The sequence below is a fragment of the Protopterus annectens genome, chromosome 16.part0, assembly GCF_019279795.1.
Source record: "Protopterus annectens isolate FY-2018-M chromosome 16.part0, PAN1.0, whole genome shotgun sequence".
NCBI classification, from domain to species: Eukaryota; Metazoa; Chordata; order Ceratodontiformes; family Protopteridae; genus Protopterus; species Protopterus annectens.
In genome coordinates this window covers 200,741,526-200,768,724 of record NC_056750.1, presented here as the reverse complement: position 1 = coordinate 200,768,724, position 27,199 = coordinate 200,741,526, and the positions used below count along the sequence as shown (strand labels likewise).

Here is a 27,199-nt window from a genome sequence, read left to right as displayed (position 1 = left end):
GTCCACAAACCTTAAATAAATAAAATATACATTTGTGTGCGCATACATGGTGACTGTCTTTACTTATTTGTGTGCATATACCATATATAATTACCATCTATAATTATCCCAGATGGGAATTTAGCACATCAGCAAGGTGATGAGAAAGGTAAGTTTCGGCTTTAAAATGAGTAAATGGAGACATAGCATGTCTCTTTACAGTTATACCTCACTCTAGTAAGACTGTTGTTCAGACATGTAGTCCCATTATGGTTAAGTTAAGGGAGAAAACATGTATATTTGTTTTTATCTGAAAAAGCATCAGATACATGAAATAATGCCTAGTTAGCAGTACAGGCAAGAGCAAAACAACTCAATATGGTCAAGGGACATGCATCAATCTCTTGAGATGGTAGGGAAAGACATGGTTACTGAATGTTATATGATAGCTGCAGAAACAGTACGGCTGTAAACTTAAGGACTGAGTAGGTAATTTAGGCACTATGTTTCTTTCACTTCATATTATGGCTCTGTTTTGAAGCTTTGCAATAAGGTAGTACTGTAGCTTGCATCAAAGAATCAGAGAGGTTTCCCACAAAGCATATGTAATATTGAGCTGAGACGTAGGAACACTGATGTATACTGACCTGCCTTTTTGGAAAGTGTTTGTTCTTTGTCTCATTATCTGGTTATACCATTTCAGAGTCATATCCTGGCACTCACTAGATCATGGCAGATAAACTAGTACTAGATAGTTGGCAGTCCATTGCAGGTCAGACATACAGACAGAGACACACACACACACACACACACACATGCACACAAACTCTCTCTCTCACAGGCAATTTGGATGAACACCAATTTGCCTACAGCACGTTTTTAAGAAACCATAGCACCTGGCAAAAACACACAGACACATGGAGGATCTTTATTCGTCTATTCATTGTCTGCTTAGCTACTTATTCAAGTCAGGATTGTCGAGGAGCTGAAACCTCTTCTGTCATTCTCTTGGTATATGGCATAGACTGCAATAGTACAACCACACACACACACACACACACACACACACACGTATGGGCAGTTTGGAGCATTGTCTATCTGAGAGATGTGGGAAGAAACTGAGGCATCCAGCGACAGCCTGATTTGACACAGGGAGGATATGCAAAGTCTGCACAGAAAATGCCGCATTCAATAACAGAATTAAAGAAGCATGTAGGACAGACACCATCTTTTTATAACTCATTTTGTCTGGCAGCATATACTTCCATTCTTTTCAAGCTAATTATTTCTGTGGTTAATCTTCTTGTTTTCATTAGCAATTTAAAAAAAATATATCTTCGAATGGAAATCCCCTTGATAATCTTGTTTCTCATATGTATTTTTTACTGTTACTTTCCGTTAGTAATGATTTTGTTCTTATTTTTTTCATTTTCTCACTTCCTATTTTTTATCTTGATGTATACTATTCACTTTTTTCCTAACAGAATTATTAATATTTTATTTTATTTTGCAAAGCGCCAAGCATGCCAGTTAACTTTTGTCTTCAAACACATGCACATACCATGCAAAGTACTTTTCTTAAAAGTATTCCAGAACTGGCCTACTGGACTGATCATATTCCATGTTCTTTATATTTTTGGACTTTCTGCAACACAGTAAAATCTGCCTTTCCCTAATCTTCAGTTTTGTCAATGCTATTCAGCCTCCTTTTCTTCATATTGACCCAAAACAAAACTACAAATTGGTTGACATGCTTAGTGTTTTCTTACAACTACACTACCAGTAATTCTACATGTTTAAAATTTAGATATAAAATATCCACAAAGCATAATAAAATCTTAAATTCTTCTTTAAAGGTGAGACTACCTCTGTCCAATTTATAAATTAAAGCCAAGAATTCATACATCACCAACCATACCTTCTACAAACAGACTACTACACTCCCTTTCAACCTGCCTTCATCTCAAAATATTACATTTGTGGTCTGTTTGCAATGGCTATCAACAATGCAACCTTCATACTGTCCTCTGCTGTCACAATTTAAAATATTCTTCAACTTTGTTCTCCTTATGTTGACATTTTTTTATCAAATGGACAACTTATGTTTTTCTTCCTATACAATTAGAAAATGCATCATAAATATATGTGTGTGCTTGTGTGGTTTGTCCTTTCACAGTAAGATATACACACAGGTATGTAAATTCTGTTTGCTGACATTACCAACATTATACACAAGACCAGTTAATGAATTATTCAACCTATGTTGATAATCTTGTCAAAAATTTCAACTAAACCTAGGAACTCTGTCTCTGTGTTAAGAGTTGGGTGACTGTTGAAATCTTCATTCTAGTTAAAGGTTCATCAGACTTCATCTTGTATAACTGAATGGGCTGTAGCATTGTCATGCAAATTATCAAATGCTGATAAGTGTAATTCTGCTTTTCACATGGTGGCAAGTTTCACAGACTGATCTAGAAAACAGGCTAATCATTGTAATACTTTTAAGGACCTACATAGATGAATTTTGCTACAAACTATAGGTTATTTGTCTGGGGACTACATATGAACTGTACTTAGTAAGTGTAAGCACTTGAATGACAATATTTCCCCTTAATCTATTTCTAGAGAATTACGAATCTCTGACTAGTTTTAGGTAGAAGTTTCTGGTACCTGTAAATCAGAAGCATAAATCTGCAGCACTGAGAGAGATCTTTGTTAATTAATGTTACTTGTATCATAATGTGGTAATAAGGAAGCAGGACTATTTGACCCCAGACTGTTCGCCCCCGGACGGTTTGACGCCAATGCATTTCTATACAATTTCATGTATAAATGTATATGTATTGTATATGTGATTTTTTAGTGAACAGTTCAACCCCAGACTGTTTGACCCCAAATATACTCTAGTAAGTACTTTATCATTATGTTATTTAATTAACTATTCAATAATAACACTGTTAATTTTTCATTGTAAATATATATATATTTTTAATGTAATATTTTTATTTAATTTAATTATTACATTGGTTAGTATAAATATAACACATACACTTTTAACATATAATAACGTGTTATGTTTTAACATATTATGACTAGTGTTACTTTATAAAATACTTTATAACATATTTTTATAATAAACACTTTTTTACTTTATATTATGTTGATATTTTAATCCATATATTATGTATTATAAATAAATTGTTTAAAATTAAATGAATCAATATGATGATGGGTTGGATATTTTAAGAAAGATTTTGCGTGCGCACACACACACACACACACACACACACACACACACACGCACATGTATATATATATATATATATATATATATATATATATATATATGTGTGTGTGTGTGTGTGTGTGTGTGATTTTAATAGAAAAATGATTGGCAGTGTATGTGTAATTATGGATCTTGTACCTCACATTTTTTTTTTTGTTCAAAGACCGATATTTTCATCAAAAAAGGAATAGATATGGACACAGTTATAGTACTGATTTATGCAATTATTACTTAAATGTGTGGTGCTGGAGAAAAATTCCGAATTCTCCTTCAAGTAAGTACATACATATGTAGTGTTGTTTTGTTGATGACTTTTCTGGTCAGTAAAGGACTCACAGCTACAAGAATTTATAGAATATTTCTGTTTTACAACGGTTTGCTAACTAATTTGGATGTTCGCAGCATTATCTAGTCCGGAGTTTCTGTTCATTGATTTATTGCATATATGTGTTTTTACATTTTTATTGCATATATGTGTTTTTACATTTTTATTTTAGGTTATATTTGTAGGGATACTTTATTTTTTAATTCCTTAATTGTATTTTTATTGTCAATTTTATTTATTTTTATACAATGTTAATTTTACCGTTATACGGTAACTCCAGACTAGTTAGTGGTGCAAACTTCCGGATGTTACCGCTACTGCTTATTTCCTTCTTGTTTTTGCAGTTATTGTTTTTTTATATATAATTCAACTAACTAATTGCATTTTTTTTTTTAAGTAAGTGTAGTCGAAGCACATAAACAGAAAAGAAAAAGACCGTCTAAACCAATTTTAAGAATGTTTAAACAGTCTTTCTTTTCTATTTATGCTTTGATGTGCTTCAACTTCACTTACATTATTTTTTTTTATTTGGATCCAAACGTCCGGGGTCAAACTGGTCTGGGGCGAATTATCCGGGGGTGAATCGGTGGGGTCCAAATGTCCTGTATGTGGTATTAAGACATTCGGAATTTTGTTTTATGCTGTAATGAGGCCGAAACACTTAAACGTAACATTCACTGTAGATTTTTAGAATGTCATTTAGGCTGATGGACTTGGTGATAATAAATTTCTTAAGGACTGAGATTTACATGCAAAAGTTCATGCATGTATCCAGCTTTGTATTGTGGTTTAATCACAGTCAAATTTTACATGCCCATCTTTAGAAAAGGGGGCAGATGCTGGACACCCTGCCTAAACTTGTTACCATAAAAAGACTAAATTAGATAGATCTAGCTGAGTTTAAGAAATGTACAGCCTCAGAATAATCCAGAATCTAACAGGGAAGGTATCTAAACGGTTCTTCTGACTAACGACATACAGATACTTAAGTATTTTTTTACAGTCATTCATCAAACATGTCACATAAAATATCTCCTAAAACCATTCTTATATTACTGAAAGCTAACATCTCTAAATGCTTCAGCAAAGTAAACCAGTATTTTTATCACAATTATTAAAAAAAAAAAAAAACAATAACAGGCAAGGTCCATAATAAAAAAATGCTACTTACATTTTTGGGATCAACTGTTTTGCACTTCAGTTCATAAGAAAGAGGATCATAGTGGTCCTCAGACCTGGTTTCTCGTTTTCTCAGACTCTGCATAAAATAAGAATAAATAAATAAACACTATCACATTAGGCATAATCAAATGATTATTATATTCAGTAATATGAACGGACAGACTGTATGCAAATTATAAATACCCTAATTCCCATAATGTCATTTACCTTCAGGTAAAGAGAAAAAAATTATACCAAGCGAATAACAATGAGTAACAATGCTGTGATCAGTCCAAAATGCAGTTTCAGGTAACAAAAAGAGTGCACTCCTTCAGATAATGCTAAACCACATATATGAAGTTTTTTGTTTTCTTGTCATACAAAATGATTTTGCTAGCTTACATTTACAAAAAATCTTTTTATTGATTTATAGTATATAAACACAAGTGGCTCCATGTTGAGTCAGCTTCAATGTTTTGTTGTCATATTTTCCAGGAAGCTTAAAATTGCTGGGGTCAAGGTTCCCTTATTACACTTCAGCAACAAAGGACATTGATATGATGCACAGAGCATGTGGAGTAACACCTGAGAACATCTCTCTCAACTCTCCAGATTTTCGCAGAATGTCCAGATTTTTGCCCCATATTTTTGGCATATTTCTCACAAAATTATAGTTTTCTGGCAAAACACTGGCAAATAATTGAGGATTTAAGTCAGAAAATAATGGCAGACAACTGAGTTTCGAACTTCATATCCTAAAATTCATGCTAATGCAAAGTCTATTATTCAATCAACTTTCTAAGTTTGTAAGAGCAGTATTTAAAAAGTGTCCCTATTTTTGGGACTTTGTCCCTCCATTATTTGTGACTTTGTCGAGATTTCTTACTCTAAGAGTTTGAGAGGTATGTTACAGAACATGCTTATATGGTGGTAGCCGTGCACATAACAAAGATTGTTTTTTCACTAAGTACAAAGGAGGCTTCATCTACTGGTTATTAAGACTTAAATCTGAAAAGTCTGTCTGACATCCTCTGCCATCTGAGGTGGAAATGCTACTCCATGACAACTGTTTTACAGAGTATAAACCTTCTCTGCAGATGTAAACTTTTATCAGAAATTGACATCCCACCTCCATTACGTTTTACACAGTAGCCCCTGGCAGCATTTCTACAACCTTGCTGGAAACCTGTTGCACGTTCTTCAGTCTGAATCCAGTCATCCATCCATTAATTCATTTGTCCATCCATCCGTCTATCCTCCCATGAGTCCATCCATCCTACAGTCCACCTGTCTGTCTGTCTGTCATCCATCCATCTACACTTCCATCATTATATAGCCCAAATTCAAATTGTTTAGTTATAGTAAGAAAACAGCAACAGACCACATAACTGTTGGTGGAACCACAGAACTATCTAAAGCTCTACATATCTAAAAGATCTTGATGAATTTCCCCACACTGGTACTATTCCTAAATAATTTTATACATCTGTTAAATGTTTTAGCTTCCCTCTGACCATTCAGTTTACTGTTAAATATTCTAGTTGGGGAATTACACCAAGTCAACAATGTAAATGATGTCTTCCTTCCTCTTACTTGCTTTTTGATCGTGGTCTGCACTACAGAAATGAGTGGCTCCTCTGCTTTTTACAGCACATGTTCCTTATGAACAATACTATGTCCCAGTGGTTTCTGTACGAATCTGATTTCACAGACACAGCCACACCAGATATTATATCATTATTTTCTTTATACCTGTTTCTGTCTCCACACTTACATTTCATCATTAACTTGATCTACAAAGTGGGAGAGTACCCCTCACCACTTGTCAGCTTTCTATCTTTAGACAAGCCTTACATTACTTTTTTAAAGATGTAAGATACCTCTGCAAGAACTTCTGTAATAGTGTAGTACAACTATAATGCCATTATCTCTTTTGCCTCTCTCTCTCTGTGTCCTCTGGCTTTCCCTGACTGCTGAGTAAAGTTCTTACAATAATCTAACAGCTGTCCTTTGATGTTGGTTCCCCTCTCATAGGACTGCAGAAATCTATACCAGTTTGTTATCATTTATTGCTATAAGGGCTACATTCAGATCTCCAATTTAAGCAGTTTAGGTCAGAAGATTAAAGTTTTGAGCCGCTAACAACTTTCATGTCGTAATTGTAGGTTTATGTTCTCCGCACCCCATTCTCATTCTTACTTAATTCTGAATAAGTTACTTAATGAGACGTTGCTCCACATTTGTTCTTGAAAAGAGGCATTTGTGCCTTATGGGGTTAGCATGCTAACAACTGAAAAAGTATTCCTTGTAGCATACGATGCCATGATATCATAGATGTTTTCACTACTGCCAAAGTTTTTATACAATTAAAGTAGTAGTTACCAAGCCCATTTTGTGATACACATTAAATAAAAATGCAAAGGGTGTTGCAAGTGGCATATTTTACTGTACAAACTTATTTGCAACACTGAAAACTCAATACAAGATCCGTGACTCAGATCTGACTCAGCTGCTTCTACCAGATCATCAGATCCAAGAACTCTCAAGCTCCTCCCTTAACCCGTATTGCCCCACCAACCTAACACACCTCAGATCAAGTTTGCTGTCCCTAGATGTAAAGTGACAACTCCTTATATAAATTAACAAAGGTTGAAAGGAAGAAGGAAGGCTGAAGCTCAAATAAGGAACAGAGGTTCCTGTACAACTCTTAGATCATTTTTAGAAGCAAAGGGAGGGGGCAGATGGGTGGGAAGTTGAGGAAGGAAAACAGGCAAAACAGATAGTACGTTATGCTGAGTACACATTTTAATATTATGTTGTTTTTTTCCATTCATTCCTCGACTGATGAGACAGAGTCCCCATCTACTATAACCTTGGGAGACCCTCATGGAAGGATATTCCAGAGCACTGCAGAGCCAAAGGCCAGTCTGTTCCTGAAAATCAAGTCTAATTTGTAGTGAGCAATAAGAGGTGTGAGCATTAGTCGAAATTGCAGCAGTGCAAATGTCATCTAGAGAAGCTCTTCACCAAAAGCTGAAGAAACCACCACAGACTTCGTGGAATGAACTCTAGGAGGCTTAGGCAAGGATAGGTCTTCTTCATCATAAACAAAGGAAATACATTCACTTAGTCACTTGACCAATGTAACTTTGGATATTGGTTTGCCCAATCTTTTAGGAGAAAATAGAACAAACAGCTGATCAGCTTTCCTGAAGTCTTTTGTAATGTGAAGATAAAAGCAAAGTTGCCTATGCAGATCCAGAAGGTAGAGCGTATACTCTCCCCTACTTGAAAAATTAGGAAAGAAAACTGGTAGATTAATGACCAAGTTTATTTTGGAATCAGAAGTCACCTTATACAAAAAGGATGGATTTGTTCACAAGGATACACTGTCTTTGTGAAAAAAAACAGGTAAGGAGGCTTAGAAGATAGAGCCTGGAGTATGGATACTCATCTAGCTGATGTGATAGTGACCAGAAAAATGGTTTTCCAGAATACAAATTTTAGTTTTGCTTTGGCTGAAGGTTCAAAAGGAGCAATCCTAAGGAAGAGTAGGATCATTTAACGGGGGCCTAAGTAAAAAAGCTCCCCTGAGAAAGGCTTTACAAAGTTTAGAAGAAGTCAAAGCAGAGTTATTTTCACCCAGGTAAAAATTAGAAATGGCAGCCAATATTAGTTTAATAGTTGAGAAACTAGTGCTTTCATTGAAAATTGAAGAAATACATTACAGGATAGATGGCACAGGTGCTGAGAAAGGGTCCAGGTCCTTGCTAAGGGCCCAGAAAACAAATCCTTTCCATTGTAAACCCTTCTAGTAGAATCTTTTTGAGAAGATAACAGGATATGACATACCAGGAAGGAGAGCCTGGACTATCTAGAAATCAATGGAATTGGAGAAACCATGCAGTCAATTTGAGGCCTGTTAAGTCTGGATGAGTCATATTTGTCTGGTGAGGCAGGAGGTCTGGATTGGGATCCAGTATCCAGGCGGATGTAAAAGGTGAGGCCCAAGGAAGGGGAACTAGATCTGAAGAGGCCAGAAGGGTGCTTTTCAACCTGAATACTTTCTGTAGAAATGTCAGAGTGAGAGGTAATGGTGGGTAAGCATAAAGACAACCAGAGGGCTAATCATGGAGTACAGCTTGTTGACTCACCCATTGGAGGTATCAGGGCAAAGAACCTACTGCACTAGTTGTTGAGGGAAGAAGCAAATAGCTCACAGGAGGCCCCATTGATGGAAAATTATCTCTGCCACTTTGACATTGTAAGACCACTCATGAGGCATTAGAATGGACCTGCTTAGTTCATCTGCAATCACATTGGGATTTCCCTAGAATGTGCATTGTATTAGAAAGCGACCAGAAGAGATTGCCCATTGCCACAATCTTATAGCTTCTCAGCAAAGAGGATAAGATCTGGCTCTCCTCATTTGTTGATGTACCAGACCACTGACATATTTTCTGCCTGATTAGCAATTGTCCCAGATGGGAGAACATCTTGAAAGGCCTACAATTCAAGGAGGAATGCTCTCATCTCTAGGACACTGATATGCATCTTGGCCTCTTCGAGGGACCACATACCTTGGGCTGTCCCTCCCAAGTAGTGCCTCCACCACCACAACTAGGAGGCATCCATGGGCATCATGGTCTTGAGCAGGGGAAAAACAAATGGATGGCATCTGCAGAGCTAGTTTGAATAAAGCCACCAAACAAGATATATTTTGAATGCTTGTATGATCTTGACCTGAGCAGTTAATGGAAGCTGAAGAATGGACCATTGAGTTGACAGAGTCCATTGAAGTATTCTCATATGGAATTTGGCCAGAGGAACAAGGGTGACAGCTGCTGCCATAGATCCCAGGGCTTATAATATTAATTGAGCTAGAAGAGAAGAATGTTGAATCACTTTCTTGACTTGGAACCTCAGTGTATGTATTCGAGTAGAGGGAACATCAGCTATCTGACTGATTCTGTCCAGATGAACACCTATGAACTCCAGACTCTGTGCAGGTGTGAGCTAAAATTTGTTGTGATTGACCGTAATTCCCAGATGAATACACAACTGGAGCAAGTAGTCTCTTGCCTGTAGAAATCAATGTCTGGATGGGGCAGTTAGGAGCCAGTTGTCTAGATATGGAAACACTCAGAATCTCAGCAGGCTCAAGTGAGCTGCTTCCATGGCCATACACTTGGTGACCATCCTAAGGCTGTGGTAAGACCAAAGGGCAGTGTTCTGAACTGGTAATGGCTGGCTCCAAGCCAGAAGTGCAGCCATCTTCTGGAGTGCCTGTTCAGTTTGATCTGATACTATGCATCCTGAAGATCTATCAAGCACATCCAATTGTCCTTTTGCAGAAGAAGCAGAATGGACTGAACCATTGTCTCTCGTCTGGTCAGGATAAAACAGACGAACATTCATGGATTCAGTTCAAGCAGCTTTATTACACACAAACACATCAGGAATGAGGCTTTGTAACTTAAACTTAAATAAACTTATAAGCAGACTGACTACCACACTCATACATGTTAACACTCTGGCTGTTTCCTCAAAATGGCACTGCTGCCTTCATGTGCTCACTATTTGTAAGCATGTGCTTACATCTGGAAATGCTTCTTAAAGGCATATACACACATTCTGATCTACAACTGTGGCCATCTGAAACTTTGAATACTGTACAAACTGATTTAATTTGCTGAGATCCAGAATTGACCTCATTTCCCCTGTGTTTTTTGGCATCAGGAAGAACTTTGAGTAAGTTCTAGGCCCTATCTGGTCTGAGGAGGGGGGCTCTTGGATGACTTTTTTTACTAGCAGTATTTTCATTTCTAGAGGCACTGCTTCCCTCTATGTGGAACACTGTAGATTTTATTCACATTGGTGGCAGGGGCTAGACAAACAAAAAACGGTAGCCAAATGGGATCAGAAAATATATATATTTACCATAAAGATTATGGGAGGGAAGAAAACAGTAAAACACGAAAGTAGAATTGTGAAGATTGGGTGAAGATAGATGAAGGCTGCCAGCCTAGTCAGATAGCATTTTGGAGATAATTCTGTCATCTTTAAATATTAATGGAAACCACAGGCTTGTTGTCTTAAATGGTAAAAATAGTGTTACATGTAGAACTGGAAAAAATGTAACAACAGTGCACTCTACTGACCAAGTAAAGCATGTTGTGACCCTTTGATGTTAAACCTCGGAGCCAGTAAGTCTAGAGTGAGGCATCTTGCCAATTGTTTTAAAACCAGAGTTAATGGCCAGAATTTGCATGCATAAATGTCCTTTATTGCTCTGGTTTCTGCCCAGATGTGAAGAATGTAAATGTAGTTTCTGTTAGTCTGAGAACCCAGGGAAGTGTGAAGAATGATGTAATGTGAACCAGGAATGTGATTTAAAAAACAGAGAGAATCAGAGAGCATGAAGCATTTTTATCTGGACCATCCAATTCACCAGCACTGTCTTGCTCTATATGTAAGTTTATCTTTGACTTGTGTTTTCTCTTAGAAATAGCTAGAAACTAGAAAGATTAGACTAAGTGTTTTTCTGTGATGTCAAAACTGTACTACTGAATTATTTTAAGTATTTGTCTGTGATCTCTGAACTCTTGACTAGCACTGTGTAGTAAAAAATATTGTCTTGTGTTTTGACTATTTGTTACTAAATATTTTTAAACCCTTTCAACTGTGGCTGCTTTTGTAGAGATAATTTAAGCTCTTTAGAGTACTTGCATGCCTTTGGTAAAATTGTACAAAGCCACTTCAAAAGCTTTAGCCCTGGGCTATACTACCAATTGGGTAATAATATTGCACAGTAATAATTGGACACCCTTTTAAGGGCCTTTGAGTAGCTGATAAATAGTGGGTGGTGGTAGCTGGTACTAGCGTATAGTCTGGGAAAAAGGGGTACAGCTGGATAACCTGTGGCAGCCTTCACCAGGAGTGTCTGTGTGGTTGTATAAACTCTTATCAAAGTGTGTGTGTGTGTGTGTGTGTGTGTGTGTGTGTGTGTGTGTGTGTGTGTGTGTGTGTGTGTGTGTGTGTGTCAGCTACTTGGGCAGGGACACGAAGCACTGGTTCAGCAGAGAGGGTGCTGGAGGGTTTAACTTGCCCACTAGGCTGAGATCTAGACCCTATAGCTGTGCCTGTGGGGAGTCTTATTGGGGACCTGGAGAGCAAGGGAGCAACCAACCCTGGACTGACTGTGATCTCTGTGTGCTCTTAAGGGAAATTGCACTTTACTGTGTGTATTAGTTATCCTTTCCTCCTGTATGAGATGCCCCTCACTAGTGTTATTGGTGAGGATTGAGGCTCCTTGATTGCTGGGCCAGGGCACAGGCGTCACAAGAATTATAAACTAAATCACAAGCAAACAGGTAATGAAAAACTTGAAAATCTCCAATCAAACACTTGAGAAAAAAGGGATCTGCTTCTGAAGCTGAATGGTGGCAAATGACATCTAAGGTATGTTAGGTTGTGGGGCACTATGAGTAAAGGGAGGAACTTGAGAGTTCTTGGAGCCAATCATCTGGTAGAAGCAGCTGAATTGGAGGATCCAAACCCATCAGTTAAAGAATGAATGAAAAGGACAGCATCAGATCAAATAATAATTCTGCTCCAGATGCCATGAGATGTCCCTGTTCTTTCCAAGATTTCTGGTTTGTAAAATTATTTTCTGACAGTTACAGGTGTCTTTCTCCATCTTTGCCCTCTTCTCAGCCTACTTAGTACTTCTATGCTGTTAGAGCCTCATTATTTGTCCCTTAATCTGGTGCAGCTGATATTATTTCAAGATGGTATTTTAATTAATTAATTAATTTATTTATTTATTTATTTTTATTCATTTAATAACTTATTAACCCATTAAGTGAAATAATCTTTGCATATCTTTTTTAGCTACAACATGGCCTATAAAGTCAAGGGAAAATGCAATAAATAGCCTCAACATGAATTAGATATTTAAACAGATAGTATTTAAGAGGTAGATATGAAATGGTATACCCACTGAATATCCACATGGGTTCAAGAGGAAATGTTGACCGTTTGTAGAAAATGATCAGAAGTCAGGATTGAATCCTAGACCTGTGAGGCAGCAAAATTAATTACACAGTCACCAAGTCTACTTCTGTATACAGGAAAGCACTATCTAGGTCAGGTATGTCCTAAACAATTTGCCTATTTTCAGTACTTCCTCTTAATCATACAAAAAACTTCAAGTTGTGGATCTAATGACCCCTTTAACCAGTTTCTGTATCTTGTTAAAATGTAAATACATAGATTCAGAATTAATTCAATAGTGCTTGGTGCTTTTTACTGGATCTGGGGCAAGCTCATTGGCTAAATACAGAAGATCATCCAAAGCCATACAGAACTGTAATCAGTATCTTTTAGTATGCTGTTCTCACTCGTGCCTTCTCAGTCAGGAAGCTGTGCTTAGTGACCACATCATGTTACACTGGCAAAAACACAAGGAAGCTGTGTAGGACATAAGCATATATGCTGTCCAATCTTATACAGCTCTGTATGAGGCTTAATAAAGTATTTATTACTAGCCTCTTTAAGTCATTAATGCCAAGCAGCTTCTAGAAGTGCTGGTCTGTCATCAGCCAAGCACTATCTGAGATGATCAACAAGTGCAAGGCATACATCTAAGCCCTATCTCTGGATACCCAAATATTCGCAGGCAGCATATCACCCCTTATATTAAAGCAGTATGTAAAGTAATGAAGAGACATCTTGGATCTGGTGGTTACCAATACGGGGGATGGCTATAGCACCCCCACTATGAGGTCTTCACTTGTCAGATCTGACCACATCCCCCCCATATCGAACTGGCAGCTATGCAGAGTCCTACACCAATGCTTTTTACAAACACCTGTATAACTGCATTGACATGGCCATACCTTGATAGAGTCAAAACAATTTCTTCAAGGAAGAGCAAACCTGCCTGGTGGACAACTACCATTAACAAACTTTACAATAAAAGGAAGAAATCGTTGTCCAAAAGTAAGAGGGAGCATGGCCTAAACTGGAAATACTCCCTCCTTAGCTTAAACAAGCAAATAAGACTTCTTGTGAAGTCCTCCAAAGCAAACTACAAATACAAATTAGAGTCTTCAACTAAGGACAATCATAAGGCATTCTTTACTTACATTTGTAGCCTAAAAGGTAAGACCCAGATTTGCTTCAAGCTGGTAATTAATGATACCACATACACTGAGCCTGTGAACATAGCAAACCTGTTAGCTGACAAGTTCTGTGAAAACTTCACTCCCCTGTCCCCGCCAGACATACCCCATGACATTCCTTCCACCTGACCCCCACCTTGTATCTCTAGAAAGCAGGTTGTAAATGCCCTCTCTAAGGCCAAAAACTAAGCATCTATGGGACCTGATAACATCTCAGGCTGCATCCTACAAGGGCTCCAACAAGAATTAGCAACACCATCGGGTACTCTTTTCAATCATAGTCTAAGCACCGGCTTCATCCCAGCTAAATAGAAAATGACTACCATTTTCCCCCTTGGAAACGGGTGGTGCTTCCACTGACCCCCAGAACGATACACCTATTAGCCTGACTAGCCTTATCTGCAAGACCATGGAGTGAATCATCATGGACCTTATCAACAAAGATATGGGTAATCTCCAAACACTTGATCCTATTCAGTTTGGTTTTTGTCAAAGAGAGATCATGCCTATTAAACCTGGTGGATGTTTTCAAGACAGTCATCAGAGCCCTGGAGGAGGGGAAAACTCTGCATACAGCCTAGCTGGACATGGCCAAGGCTTTTGACACTATCCCCCACTGAAGCATTATTGACAAACTCACCCAGCTAGGTATCAACCCTTATATCATTAGGTGGGTCGCTAACTGGCCCATCAGTAGAACCCATACAGTCAAAATAGGGGAAGCCACCTCCAACAGCAGACCCATAACCAGTGAGTCCTGGGGCCTCTACTGTTTGGAATCTATTTCTCTGAAGTACAAGCAAAAACTAAAGATCTGTGACTGACAAAGTTTGCTGATGACTGCAAACCGGGAGCGGTCATAGAATCTCCAAATGATGTCAACATCCTACAGGATGGTCTTATGCAAAGAAATGATTGGTGCCAAAGTCACAGCCTTAAACTCAACGCAAAAAAAATTATTATCATCCCTTTCGGTAAGAGCGATGTTCCTGCTAACTACCACATCAGTTAAAACACCATAAGTATGCACTCAGTGGTGAAAGACCTGGGCAAACAGGTTGACAGCAACCTTACTGTTGAACACCATGTCTCCACAGTGGTAAAAAGGGCATTCTATATTGCTCATCTCATAAGTAAGGGCATTGCCTCCAGAAAAAAAGAAGTTATAACCTCTCTGTACCCATCCCTCATCAGGCCAATAACAGAGTACAACACCCATTTTTGTATGCATGTTCATGGCACCTGCAGCAACTGGAGAGACCACCAACATTCCTCACAAGAAGAATTCATGGTATTCAGCATCTGTCCTATGTAGATCGGCTTGAATCACTGTCACTACTCCATTTCATACAGACTACTCAGAGGTAAACTCTGCCTTGCGTATAATGCAATCTCTGAAATGCTGTATATCCATAAGTCTAATGGCTCATGGGTTATTAATAGAACCTGCGGGAGGGAAAGATTTGTCTCCCAGAGATTACCACACCTTTGGAACAGACTCCCAATTTATGTCAAGTAGAGCACCTCTTTGTCCCTCTTCAAGCGCAATCTGGATGATTGGATGGGTAACCGTAAATTCACCGCGGGGGTTCCACCTGTGTCTTTCTTAGACAGGAGTAAGAGGTGATGATTGTGGAAACAAAGGCAGAACTTGGCTAGGCATGTAAGAGTCCTAGGGCCATTAGCCTAGTAACTTTCTATGATCTAATGATCCTGTGAAGCAATAATCATTACTTTGCAAACTGAACTTCCTATTACTCCAAAGGCTATGCACTTATTAAAAACAGAAAAATGTTTAAATTATTTGTATTACTGTTCACCTAAAATCCCTCTATTTTTACTCTTTGTGTAGGAACAGTACTTGCGGACTGTTGTAGTTCCACTTCACAATTCAAGTTGCATATATTATTTTAGAATTCCTAATTAAAACACACACACACACACACACACACACACACACACACATACTGTTGCACCATTAGTGTCTGCTTTTTTTTCACACTTTGAATGTCAAAATGTGTGGTACCATGGCACCATGTCAGCTGGTCCAAACTAACCAGTCAGAATCACTGGAAGAAGGAACAGAATCATTGACAGATTGCCTATATGAGTGTCCCTCACTCATCCAAAGAATGGAGATACTCACTTCTTAGTCACTTCTACTCCTCCTCTTCCATATAAGCAGTACAAAAAAGCTTCAGATGAAATATTTATATTTTTTAACAATACAGCTGAACAATTCCTATCAAACTATTGAACAAATGCTATGGCGTAAGATGGCAGTGCCTACAATAGACCACCTTCATCTTCCTAGTTATTTCTGTACTTTAGTAAGCTGAAGACATGGTAGGGTCGCTGCGGTGGTGCAGCGGTTAGCATTGCCACCTCACAGCAAGAGGTTCCCCGGTTGGATCCTCAGCTGGGGTGCCTTCTGTGTGGAGTCTGCATGTCCTCCCTGTGGTCGATTGGGTTTCCTCTGGGTGCTCTGGTTTCCTCCCACATCCCAAAGACATGCAGTAGGTGGATTGGACACTCTAAATTGGCCCTAGGCATGAGTGCGTGCATGTGTGTGCCTTCTGTGGAAGGTTGAGCGCTGGGCTGGCAACTCGACACTGTAAAACTCCATTGCCAATCATGAGTGGATAGGTGATCCGCTGTGGTGACCCCTAACCTGGAAAAGCCGAAAGAAGAAGAAGTAAGCTGAAGACATGGTAGCTGTTATAAAAAGTGCAGAAATTAAAGCACATTAAGGATTACTGCCTGAAGGTACAGACATCTAAGACTGACCCAAGAAAGAAAGAAAAAAAGATACATTTAATCTGATGCAAAACTGATAGTGAAATAAAATCCGTTCCTATGAAATTGTTATAAAAATGTCCATATTTTAGCACTTCTGGATATTATTCTGTTAATGGTTGTATAACACAAGAGTTTGCTTCAGAATTACAAATGGTGACTTCTATTCAAAGTAACATTAACAGCAGAAATAAACATATGACTACTGTTGCATGGAATATTTTTGTATAATAGTTCTAGTAATAACACTCTTACTATGTGCAACATATAGAAGTCTGGCTCGAGATTCTAAGCAGTCCTGAGCATATTTGTTTTAACGGCAGCATATCGTAAAAGGCATTGAAAGAAATGAGCATATAATACTTTGATACTGAACTGCAAAGTCTTTTTACATGAATAGAAATTAAATGTAATCATCTGCTCATAATTCCAGTTTATGAATTATTTTATAACAATGATTACTGAAGACCATGCTTTATGTGGATAGTGCTGTAAGGTATCACAGAAAGTTAACATCACTGCAGACAAATCTTCCACTGAGTCACAGCCTCTGCCTAACATACTTGAAGAGATATAACAACTTGTTCACAAATCATGCAATGGAAAAACTCTATTTCTCATATTTATGCCCATACCTCAGTAAATGAGTATGGCAAAATGTTGGGTAATGTCTCATCGTGAAGCTGACGTGTGGACAGACAAGCATGATACAGATGCTATGTGCCTATCTGATATACTTATTGAAATATTGTCATTTGTTTTCAAAAATATACAGAAATGCACATAAAATCTGTGTGTTTTGATATTCATATTTCCCAAACAGTAAAAAAATTTCACAAAAAAACTTGGAACATTGTATAGGAACAAACACTACTTCACTAAAAATACTAAAGCTACCATTGCCCAATCTCACTTAATCTCCACTCTGCTGTATGCAGCTCCCATCCTCACAAGCTAGCAAAACCTGAATCCCGTTATAACAAAACAGCCAGATATGCTACAAACTTACCAGCTAGAGCTCACCATTGTATAGCACTCAAACAACTCAGATGGCTAGAGCTCCCACACCTCCTTCACTACAACCAGTTAACCATGGCCCATAAAATCCTAAAAACCAAATAAGTGCAACGAAACAAACAAAAAAATAAATAAATAAATAATCCACCAAAGTTTTGCTGCAGTCAATAAACTAGACTTCTCTCCACTTCTTTAAAAAAGGCTGGATTTATTAAAATATAAACAATAAAAAGCAAAACAATTTTAGTTAAGCACTTTCGTCCTGTCACACAGCAGGACTTCCTCAGAACACCTAATATTACTTACACTCTCCCTTATATACACCACTAATCACCAATTAATTAACTGAAATTAGAATCAGACTTCCAATTAAAACATTCACAAATATAACATTTTTTTAAAAAAAAAAAAAAACAATTGTTTTAAATTAATGGGCATATTCAGCCTTGCTATTTAAAATTGGTTGTAAAGAAACAAAATCATTTATGTCTGGGGGTTTAAAAGCCCAAATTTTAATTGCTATTTAAATTATTTTTCCATAAGGAGGGTTTTAAAGTCACTCCCCCTAGAGTTAATATATACCTGGTCCAAAATGCCAAATTTAAAACCAGAACAACTCGGACTTGCACTTATATGTTTATATAAAGTGTTATTTAAATTTTTTTTCTTTATGTCCAGTGTATGCTCATATAGCCTTTTTCTGAGGGGGTCTGTCTGTTTTGCCCACGCAAAATGCTGGGCAATCAGAACACTTAGCAAGATAAAGCACTGCTTTAGATGAACAGTTGCCTTTGTGGAAAATTTCTTTAGCACCCAACACACTGTCTATGGTCGAGTATCTACTTCAAAAATAAAAGAACACTAACTACTTGGTCCGCACTTGACACTGCCTCTTCTCCCAGTTTTAGTAGAAGCAACATGTGCCTGTAACTCAAAACTATCTTTCAAATCATGTGCTGTCTTATACACAAAAGATGGATTCCAACCTGAAGTGGAGTGGGTTTCAGAATTACCCCTTATAATGTTCCAATTTCTATTAATGATTTTCTTAACCTCTTTGGGTACTGGACTATATTCTAAGTGCCCTCTCAAAATTAGTTTGCTCTTCATAAGTGATCATTTCTGCCCCAATAGGGGTTTATAAATGTTACCCCACTTGGACTGAACATAACTTTTAAGGTTTTCCATTACATCGGCTGGATAGCCCCAGGCAATAAACATGTCTGCCACAAATCTGAGTTCCTTTTCTACATCATCAATATGAGAAGTCATCCTTGATGCTCTTATTAACTGTCCTTTCAGTATACTAATTTTTTGACTTAAACGATGACATCTCGAAAAGTCCAAATAAGCACTACTAAATGTATGCCCATAAAATCCTCTATGAACCTGAAAAATCCTGAGAAAACACCTACCCTATAAATATTATTTCAGCCATATGCCACTAAGAGAACCCAACGCTCCACTAACAAATTCCACATAAAAATCAACACAACCAAAAATCAAGCAGGTGAGTCCCTCTTCTCAAATTATATAGGACAAATCTGGAATACACTACTAGAAAACATTACAATTGTTACATCACTTGTCCAGTTTAAAACAATGCTAAAAACCCACTTATTCAACAAATGCCTGTGCCCTTGCTCTGCTCCAGACTAACCTCTCCCTCTGACTATGCTACTACCTTTGCTTCACTTACTGTCTAAACCATTTCCCTCTGTCTATTCTATTACCTACGCCTCTTTGCATACTAACTTTCCACAGTGCTTTACTACTGTAGAGCTGATGCCATATTAGGACTAGGCACCTCAATTTCTTTGCAAACTATATTCAGAAATTGTGTAATGACATACTGATCTCTTTATTTCCTTAATGTCTCTCTACTTATTGTTTAATCTTTTGATTCTTATTCATTTGGTTAAAACTTATCATGTACTATCTAAACTTAGTAATCCATTAATATAGCAATAACCCATGCCTCGGTGTCGGTAATGCTTGAATTACCCGCGGTTGGTGTGGTTTGGTCACGAGTGCGAAGCCCGAGGGGCCAAACAAAGACAACCGTGGGTAAATCCAGCATTATCCACACCCAGAAGTGGGTTATTGCTATTATACAATGACATTATTTAAGAAAAAAAATAATTATTTTTTTTAAATAATAGCATTGTATAATGCCACCTTGCTGCCCTTCCGCAGCTGTCTGGTATTCTGCAGCAGTTCTGATGTACTGCGCATGCGTATGTTTATGCAGTACATCAGAGCTGTGGGCAGAAGCAACGGAGAAAGCAACATCTCCGTTGCTTTTTACAAACTGTCTCGCTATGTTAAAGGAGTTTAACATAGTGAGACAGCTTTAAAAAAAGCAACGGAGAATCTCCATTGCTTTTTTTAAAGCTGTTTCGCTATGTTAAATCCATTTAACATAGCGAGACAGCTTTAAAAAAAGCAACGGAGAATCTCCATTGCTTTTTTTAAAGCTGTCTCGCTATGTTAAACCCATTTAACATAGCGAGACACCTTTAAAAAAAGCAACGGAGATAGGACAATCTCTGTTACTTTTTTTAAAGCTGTCTCACAATGTTAAACTCGTTTAACATAGTGAGACAGTGTGTAAAAAGCAACGGAGATCTTGCGTTCTCCATTGCTGTAAAAAAAGAGTTATACTAATGGAAAAAGTCCGGGCGACCAGACCTTTTTCCATTAGTATAACTCTGATTTACAATGTGCACGCTGACCAATCAGCGTGCACATTTTGGAATATTAATGGGGGGGTGTTGTATAATTAACTTTTATGTATAGCTGTTTGTGCAGACTGTGTCTAAGCTAGTATTTTAATTTCTTTGTCCTATGTATACTACTGAAATATTGTATTTCTGTATGTTCAGTGTGGAGCTTTTCTCCCCGGGTTACTGCTGAGAAAGGACATGTGTCCAGTCAGACTTTCCCAGTAAACAAATGTAAAATAAACAAAATAAAATTATTGACAATTTTAAAATCAGAATTATAAAGTGAAATCTCAGCATGGGTATCATTGTGAACTGCTGTGGTGATGAACCATATTCCTTTTTATACTTTTTTTACATGTCAACTATAGTTCAAAGTTTGTATTAATTTTACTTCTATTTCAATGCATTTATTGAAATGAACACGTCTACCCACTGGTATGTTCACTGATGCTTCTATAGGATGCCAACAGAGCAAGATAACACAGGCAAATATACTTTTGTATGGGTAAATAATGCACAGCTGACATTAATTTAAATGAAATAAACTTACCACAACCTAGGCTTATGCACCCATATAGTCTAATCAAAATTATGTTTTAAACTAGTGCACCTCATTCCATTATCTGAGAAGTCAGTCTGAGGTATATTAGTAAGAAACTTGGTTTTATAAAGCTGAAAACATTCCTTTTTCCATACTGTTTTACAAAACTTGCTGTTTATCAATAGACTTTCTGAATATGGTTGCCACCATAAACTCCACAAAGATCTGAAAATACTATCATGTATCTATGTCTGCCTGAGGTGCTGTCAACAGTATTCTCTTCACTTTGCATTTTTATTTTATTTAGTTTTAGTTTCTCCACTGGAATGATTAGTAGCCCCCAGTTTTGTTCTACAAATTGTTATGGTCTTTTACCATTATTTTACTCAAATAAGTAATTACTAGGGTTTCAGGTGGAAGGCATTGTGCATTTCCAGTAACCTCCTAATTGACTGAGCTGTTGCTCTCTATAGTTAACCAAGTTGATGGGTGTCTCATGGTCAACTGCAGCCTTATGGTTGAGGAGGTCCTCTGTATCTTATTTTCCATGCTCATTAACCTGGCCTCACTCAAGTGAATGATTGAATGAGTGAATGAATGAATGAATGAATGAATGAATGAATGAATGAATGAATGAATGAATGAATGAATGAATGAATGAATGAATGAATGAATGAATGAATGAGTGAATGAATGAATGAATGAATGAATGAATGAATGAATGAATGAATGAATGAATGAATGAATGAATGAATGAATGAATGAATGAATGAATGAATGTAGCAAGGACACAAGCCCTCCTGCCATATCTTTCTTGGGAAATCAGACCATTAATGACCCAAAGATACTGTTGTAGACTCTGTCACAACAATGGTCCTGCACAAGTCTTGCACTAAAACAAAATCCAGCATAACGCCAAATATATGTTCCTTGCTAATAGTCTGCCCACTTTCATGTCTATTAACTTTGGCACAGCACCACAAATGATTTATTATTGCCATGAAGCTGATGAGCTTCCCTCTTGACTCAGCAATTTAGTTTAAATTCCTTCTCATTAATAATTCCTTTCTACTTGCTTCTTCAGCTAAATGTTTTAATACATTTAGGAACATTTTAGAAATGGATTCTAACATTTTCTCAACTCCATTCTAATGGAGTTTGTTCTATATTTGTGAATGTGAAGAAGGATGAAGGTGTACCCAAAAGCGTGTTCTTTCTGTGAAAATTAGCAAATATTTATATTTTCCTACAAGCCTACAATAGGGTTTTATCCATGTTGCCATTACGCTTGCCTGGAAAATGCTTAAAAATTCAAACCCCTATCTTTAGCTGCTGATTGTCTTTGTCTTGTCAGTGCTGTTACCTGCTATATGTCCATTACCGTTGATGCCTCCATTTCTTACTGCTGATTTTCATCAGCTTTGGAAAAATACCACCATTTCCACTCCAGAAAGCAGGACTTCCTCAGAACACCTAATATTACTTACACTCTCCCTTATATACACCACTAATCACCAATTAATTAACTGAAATTAGAATCAGACCTCCAATTAAAACATTCACAAATATAACATTTAAAAAAAAAAAAAACAATTGTTTTAAATTAATGGGCATATTCAGCCTTGCTATTTAAAATTGGTTGTAAAGAAACAAAATCATTTATGTCTGGGGGTTTAAAAGCCCAAATTTTAATTGCCATTTAAATTATTTTTCCATAAGGAGGGTTTTAAAGTCACTCCCCCTAGAGTTAATATATACCTGGTCCAAAATGCCAAATTTAAAACCAGAACAACTTGGACTAGCACTTATATGTTTATATAAAGCGTTATTTAAATTTTTTTTCTTTATGTCCAGTGTATGCTCATATATCCTTTTTCTGAGGGGGTCTGTCTGTTTTGCCCAGGCAAAATGCTGGGCAATCAGAAAACTTAGCAAGATAAAGCACTGCTTTAGATGAACAGTTGCCTTTGTGGAAAATTTCTTTAGCACCCAACACACTGTCTATGGTTGAGTATCTACTTCAAAAATAAAAGAACACTAACTACTTGGTCCGCACTTGACACTGCCTCTTCTCCCAGTTTTAGTAGAAGCAACATGTGCCTGTAACTCAAAACTATCTTTCAAATCATGTGCTGTCTTATACACAAAAGATGGATTCCAACCTGAAGTGGAGTGGGTTTCAGAATTACCCCTTATAATGTTCCAATTTCTATTAATGATTTTCTTAACCTCTTTGGGTACTGGACTATATTCTAAGTGCCCTCTCAAAATTAGTTGGCTCTTCATAAGTGATAATTTCTGCCCCAATAGGGGTTTATAAATGTTACCCCACTTGGACTGAACATAATTTTTAAGGTTTTCCATTACATCGGCTGGATAGCCCCAGGCAATAAACATGTCTGCCACAAATCTGAGTTCCTTTTCTACATCATCAATATGAGAAGTCATCCTTGATGCTCTTATTAACTGTCCTTTCACTATACTAATTTTTTGACTTAAACGATGACATCTCGAAAAGTCCAAATAAGCACTACTAAATGTATGCCCATAAAATCCTCTATGAACCTGAAAAATCCTGAGAAAACACCTGCCCTATAAATATTACTTCAGCCAAATATTACTTCAGCCATATGCCACTAAGAGAACCCAACGCTCCACTAACAAATTCCACATAAAAATCAACACAACCAAAAATCAAGCAGGAGAGTCCCTCTTCTCAAATTATATAGGACAAATCTGGAATACACTACTAGAAAACATTACAATTGTTACATCACTTGTCCAGTTTAAAACAATGCTAAAAACCCACTTATTCAACAAATGCATGTGTGTGTGTGTGTGTGTGTGTGTGTGTGTGTGTGTGTGTGTGTGTGTGTGTGTGTGTGTGTGTGTGTGTGTGTGTGTGCATATAGATATATATCTATAGATATAGACATAGATATAGATATAGATATAGATATAGATATATGATATACATCCATCAATTCTGTTAAACCATTTTTGGCTTGCATGGTAAATAACATATAATATAATAGATAAATCATTGGGATAAAAAACAAAGTCCATTTCAGTAAGCATTTAATATGAGTGAAATACATGAAGTACAAGTACACCATCAGGAGGTAGATGATTTTGGCAACCTAGGTGAGAATATTACAATGCTTGGATTCATAATGATGATTTAAAGGCAGCCATGCAACAGAGTTTATTAGGATTACTTCACAATATTTTGTGAATATTTCGATGAGAAGACAGAGCTTGTCTTATAAAGGAACACAACAACATAAGAGGAATTTCTCTAACCACCCAGTACTAACTTAAATTGAAGTTGTACACAGCAGAGAGCAATTTTCGATAGAGTGACATGGAAGGGGAATAGCAAGGATGTAGTTATGCTACTTACAATTACGCGTGTTATGAATAACTGATGGAAAATGTTTTTTACCCCATTGATTTATCTATTGTTATATTTGGGGTTTTTTAATTGTCTTGCAGCAATGCCATACTGATAGAACATATTTACATTCCCAAAAGACACTTAACACGTCTGCTACAACACCATTCCCACATGATGTTGTTGATTACTCACAGCAGCTACCATGTGAGGACTCAGATAGACATTATATTGGTGAATGAACTGTTGGTGCAGACATTAAGAATAAGGTAGACTTTTATATGCATTGCTCCAAACTGTTACATAGTCTGGATATATATTTCTTTCTTTTAATTGCAATAGCTAATAATGCAAAACATGAATATGAGAATAGCAAGTGGAATTTAATTGTAGACAACTGAAAGGAAATACTTATAAGACAAACTTCTTAAACTTGAACACAGTTACACTTTTGATGACATCACAGATGTGACAAAAATATTTTTTAAATGTTTTCTGCATCTAGGAGTCATACACTGGTTCTACTTAAATTTCTCACCTGTTTTCCTACTTGTTGCAGTTGTTGTTGTTGTATCTTTCGGCTTTTCCCGGTTAGGGGTCGCCACAGCGGAACTCTGGTCCACTAATAATTGGCAGTAGATTTTTACGTACCGAGTTGCCAGCTCTGACGCACAACCTTCAACGAAGGTATGCCCATTCACGCATGTCTCCACACAGAAGACGCTACTTGTTGCAGTACTAAATTAAAATATGTATGGGATACTTCTACAGTCATGGAATTAGTTCTCCTTCTTCTTCTCCTTTTAGCTGCTCCCTTTAGGGGTCGCCACAGTGGATCATTGGTCCACAGAACCATTAGCAGTAGAGTTTTACTTTGTTGAGTTGCCAGGCCCAGAGTCCAGTCTTCCTCAGAAGGCACACATGCATACACTCACATCTAGGGACAATTCAGAGTGTCCAATCCATTTGCAGCATGTCTTGGGAATCTGGGAGGAAACCGGAGCACCCAGTGGAAACCCACGCGAACACTGGGAGGACATGCACAGAAAGCACCCCAGCCAAGAATTGAACTGAAGAACCTCTTACTGTGAGGTGACAACGCTAATCACTGCATCACTGTACCACCCACATTCATGTAATTAGTTAATGCCTAAATATTTAAGCTGTATAATGCATGACTTATCTGCAACAGATACTGGTTCTAATTAGTTTAAAATGTAATCTGAGTGTTTTTTTCTTTTTTAAGTTGTTCTGAGATCACCTATTCAAAATATTATTTGTTTTTTCCATATTTTTTCAGCCATATCATTATTCATGTTCAGAAACAGCATCACAAATTACACTCTATCAATTATAGAAATTTATAATGTTAATATACAGCACCAGATATTACCACTATCAATGACAAAGGAAAATGGACATCTAAAGACATTAACTAATTAATTTGTTATTAACATGCCCATCAAGCACATATCATCTATCAGACACATTTAATATAAACTAACCAAAAACATACATCTCAGAATCCATTTAGCATTTCATATATAATGTGTAAGTAGCATTTGTAATTAAAATAAGAACAACATTGTTAATTATATAAATATTTGCTAACATATTTACAGATTAACAAACATATCTTTGAAACCACGCAAGTTTAGTCTTTTACCATAAAAGTCAGTTTACTGACAAGTAATCAAATCATCTTTTAATCTCCTGACTTCAGACAAAGTCAGCAAAGACACATACCCCAAACCCAATAGTCAGTGATCTAACAAGTGCTCTCCAGGGAGATAACTGGCTACTGCTGTTGTTTTAGGGTCCTCAATTCATCGTTGTGGACTTTGAAAACTGTTTGTCATTCAGTCCACCACCCAATCTTTATACATATGCCAGGGAAGCCATCTATCAACAAACTTAGTTTATGGCATTTTCAGAGCTATCATGGCTTCCTTCATATTCAGTTCATCTCTCAGTTAAACAGCACTAAACAGGACCTCATGTGATTTCTATTTTCTAATAACTGACTTTTGTGACTGTCATTAAAATAAATATTGATTTTTATTTCTGCTTGTTTGTTCTCACTAGTTGCACAACAGCAATAACAAGGTATACAATAACACCACTTCAAGTTGCAGGATCCCTGCACCAAATCTCTCAAGCCTAGTTTGATGTCTTCTACAGTTGGATATGACCAAAAATATATTCCCAACTCTCCAAGACCTCATACTGACATCTGTACCATCTAAAATTTGCAGTACAGTTCATAAGATTTAATCTGTTGTGCTCAGCTATGAAATGACAAATTTGCCTTGAACATTTGTTACCAGATTTAACTTTGAAAACTGTTTCACACCACCTGAACATGATTTAAAAATCAGGCTTAGTGTGAAGGTAATTTAGGCATTTGAAACTGATCTAGTTGGTACTGCCCAGTGAGAGAAGATGCTACTGCTGTTTTTTCTGTAACTTAATAACTACTGGTTACTTTAAAAGCACTGAAAATTTCGACTGGCTTGTATGCTTCTGTTGTCTGATTTAAAACTGGTGTGTTTCAGGCTCTACTCTGCTGAGCTGTGACAAAACAAATTTGCCTTGAATTCTTGCTACTTGACTTGACTTGGAGAACAGTCCTACATAACCTAAGAAGTGACTTTTAACTTATTATATAAATTAGCTTATGCTAGTAATGATTCAAAAGTCCCGTTTTCTGCTGTGGTAAATTTCGAATTTGAAACTGGCTTAAGCTGGTCCCCTTGATGAGAGAAGGGTTACTACTATTTTTTCTGGGC

The 27,199-nt window shown here is 37.1% G+C and overlaps 1 protein-coding gene across 1 annotated transcript in view; it reads right to left on the bottom strand.

Annotated features, from left to right (window-relative positions):
- The window catches only part of FA2H (fatty acid 2-hydroxylase), a 688,749-nt gene that overhangs the window by 294,006 nt on the left and 367,544 nt on the right, over nt 1-27,199 (bottom strand). Inside the window, exon 2 of the mRNA XM_044058537.1 lies at nt 4,762-4,848. Coding sequence (XP_043914472.1) covers nt 4,762-4,848 — 87 coding nt within the window. The remainder of the gene's footprint in view (nt 1-4,761; nt 4,849-27,199) is intronic.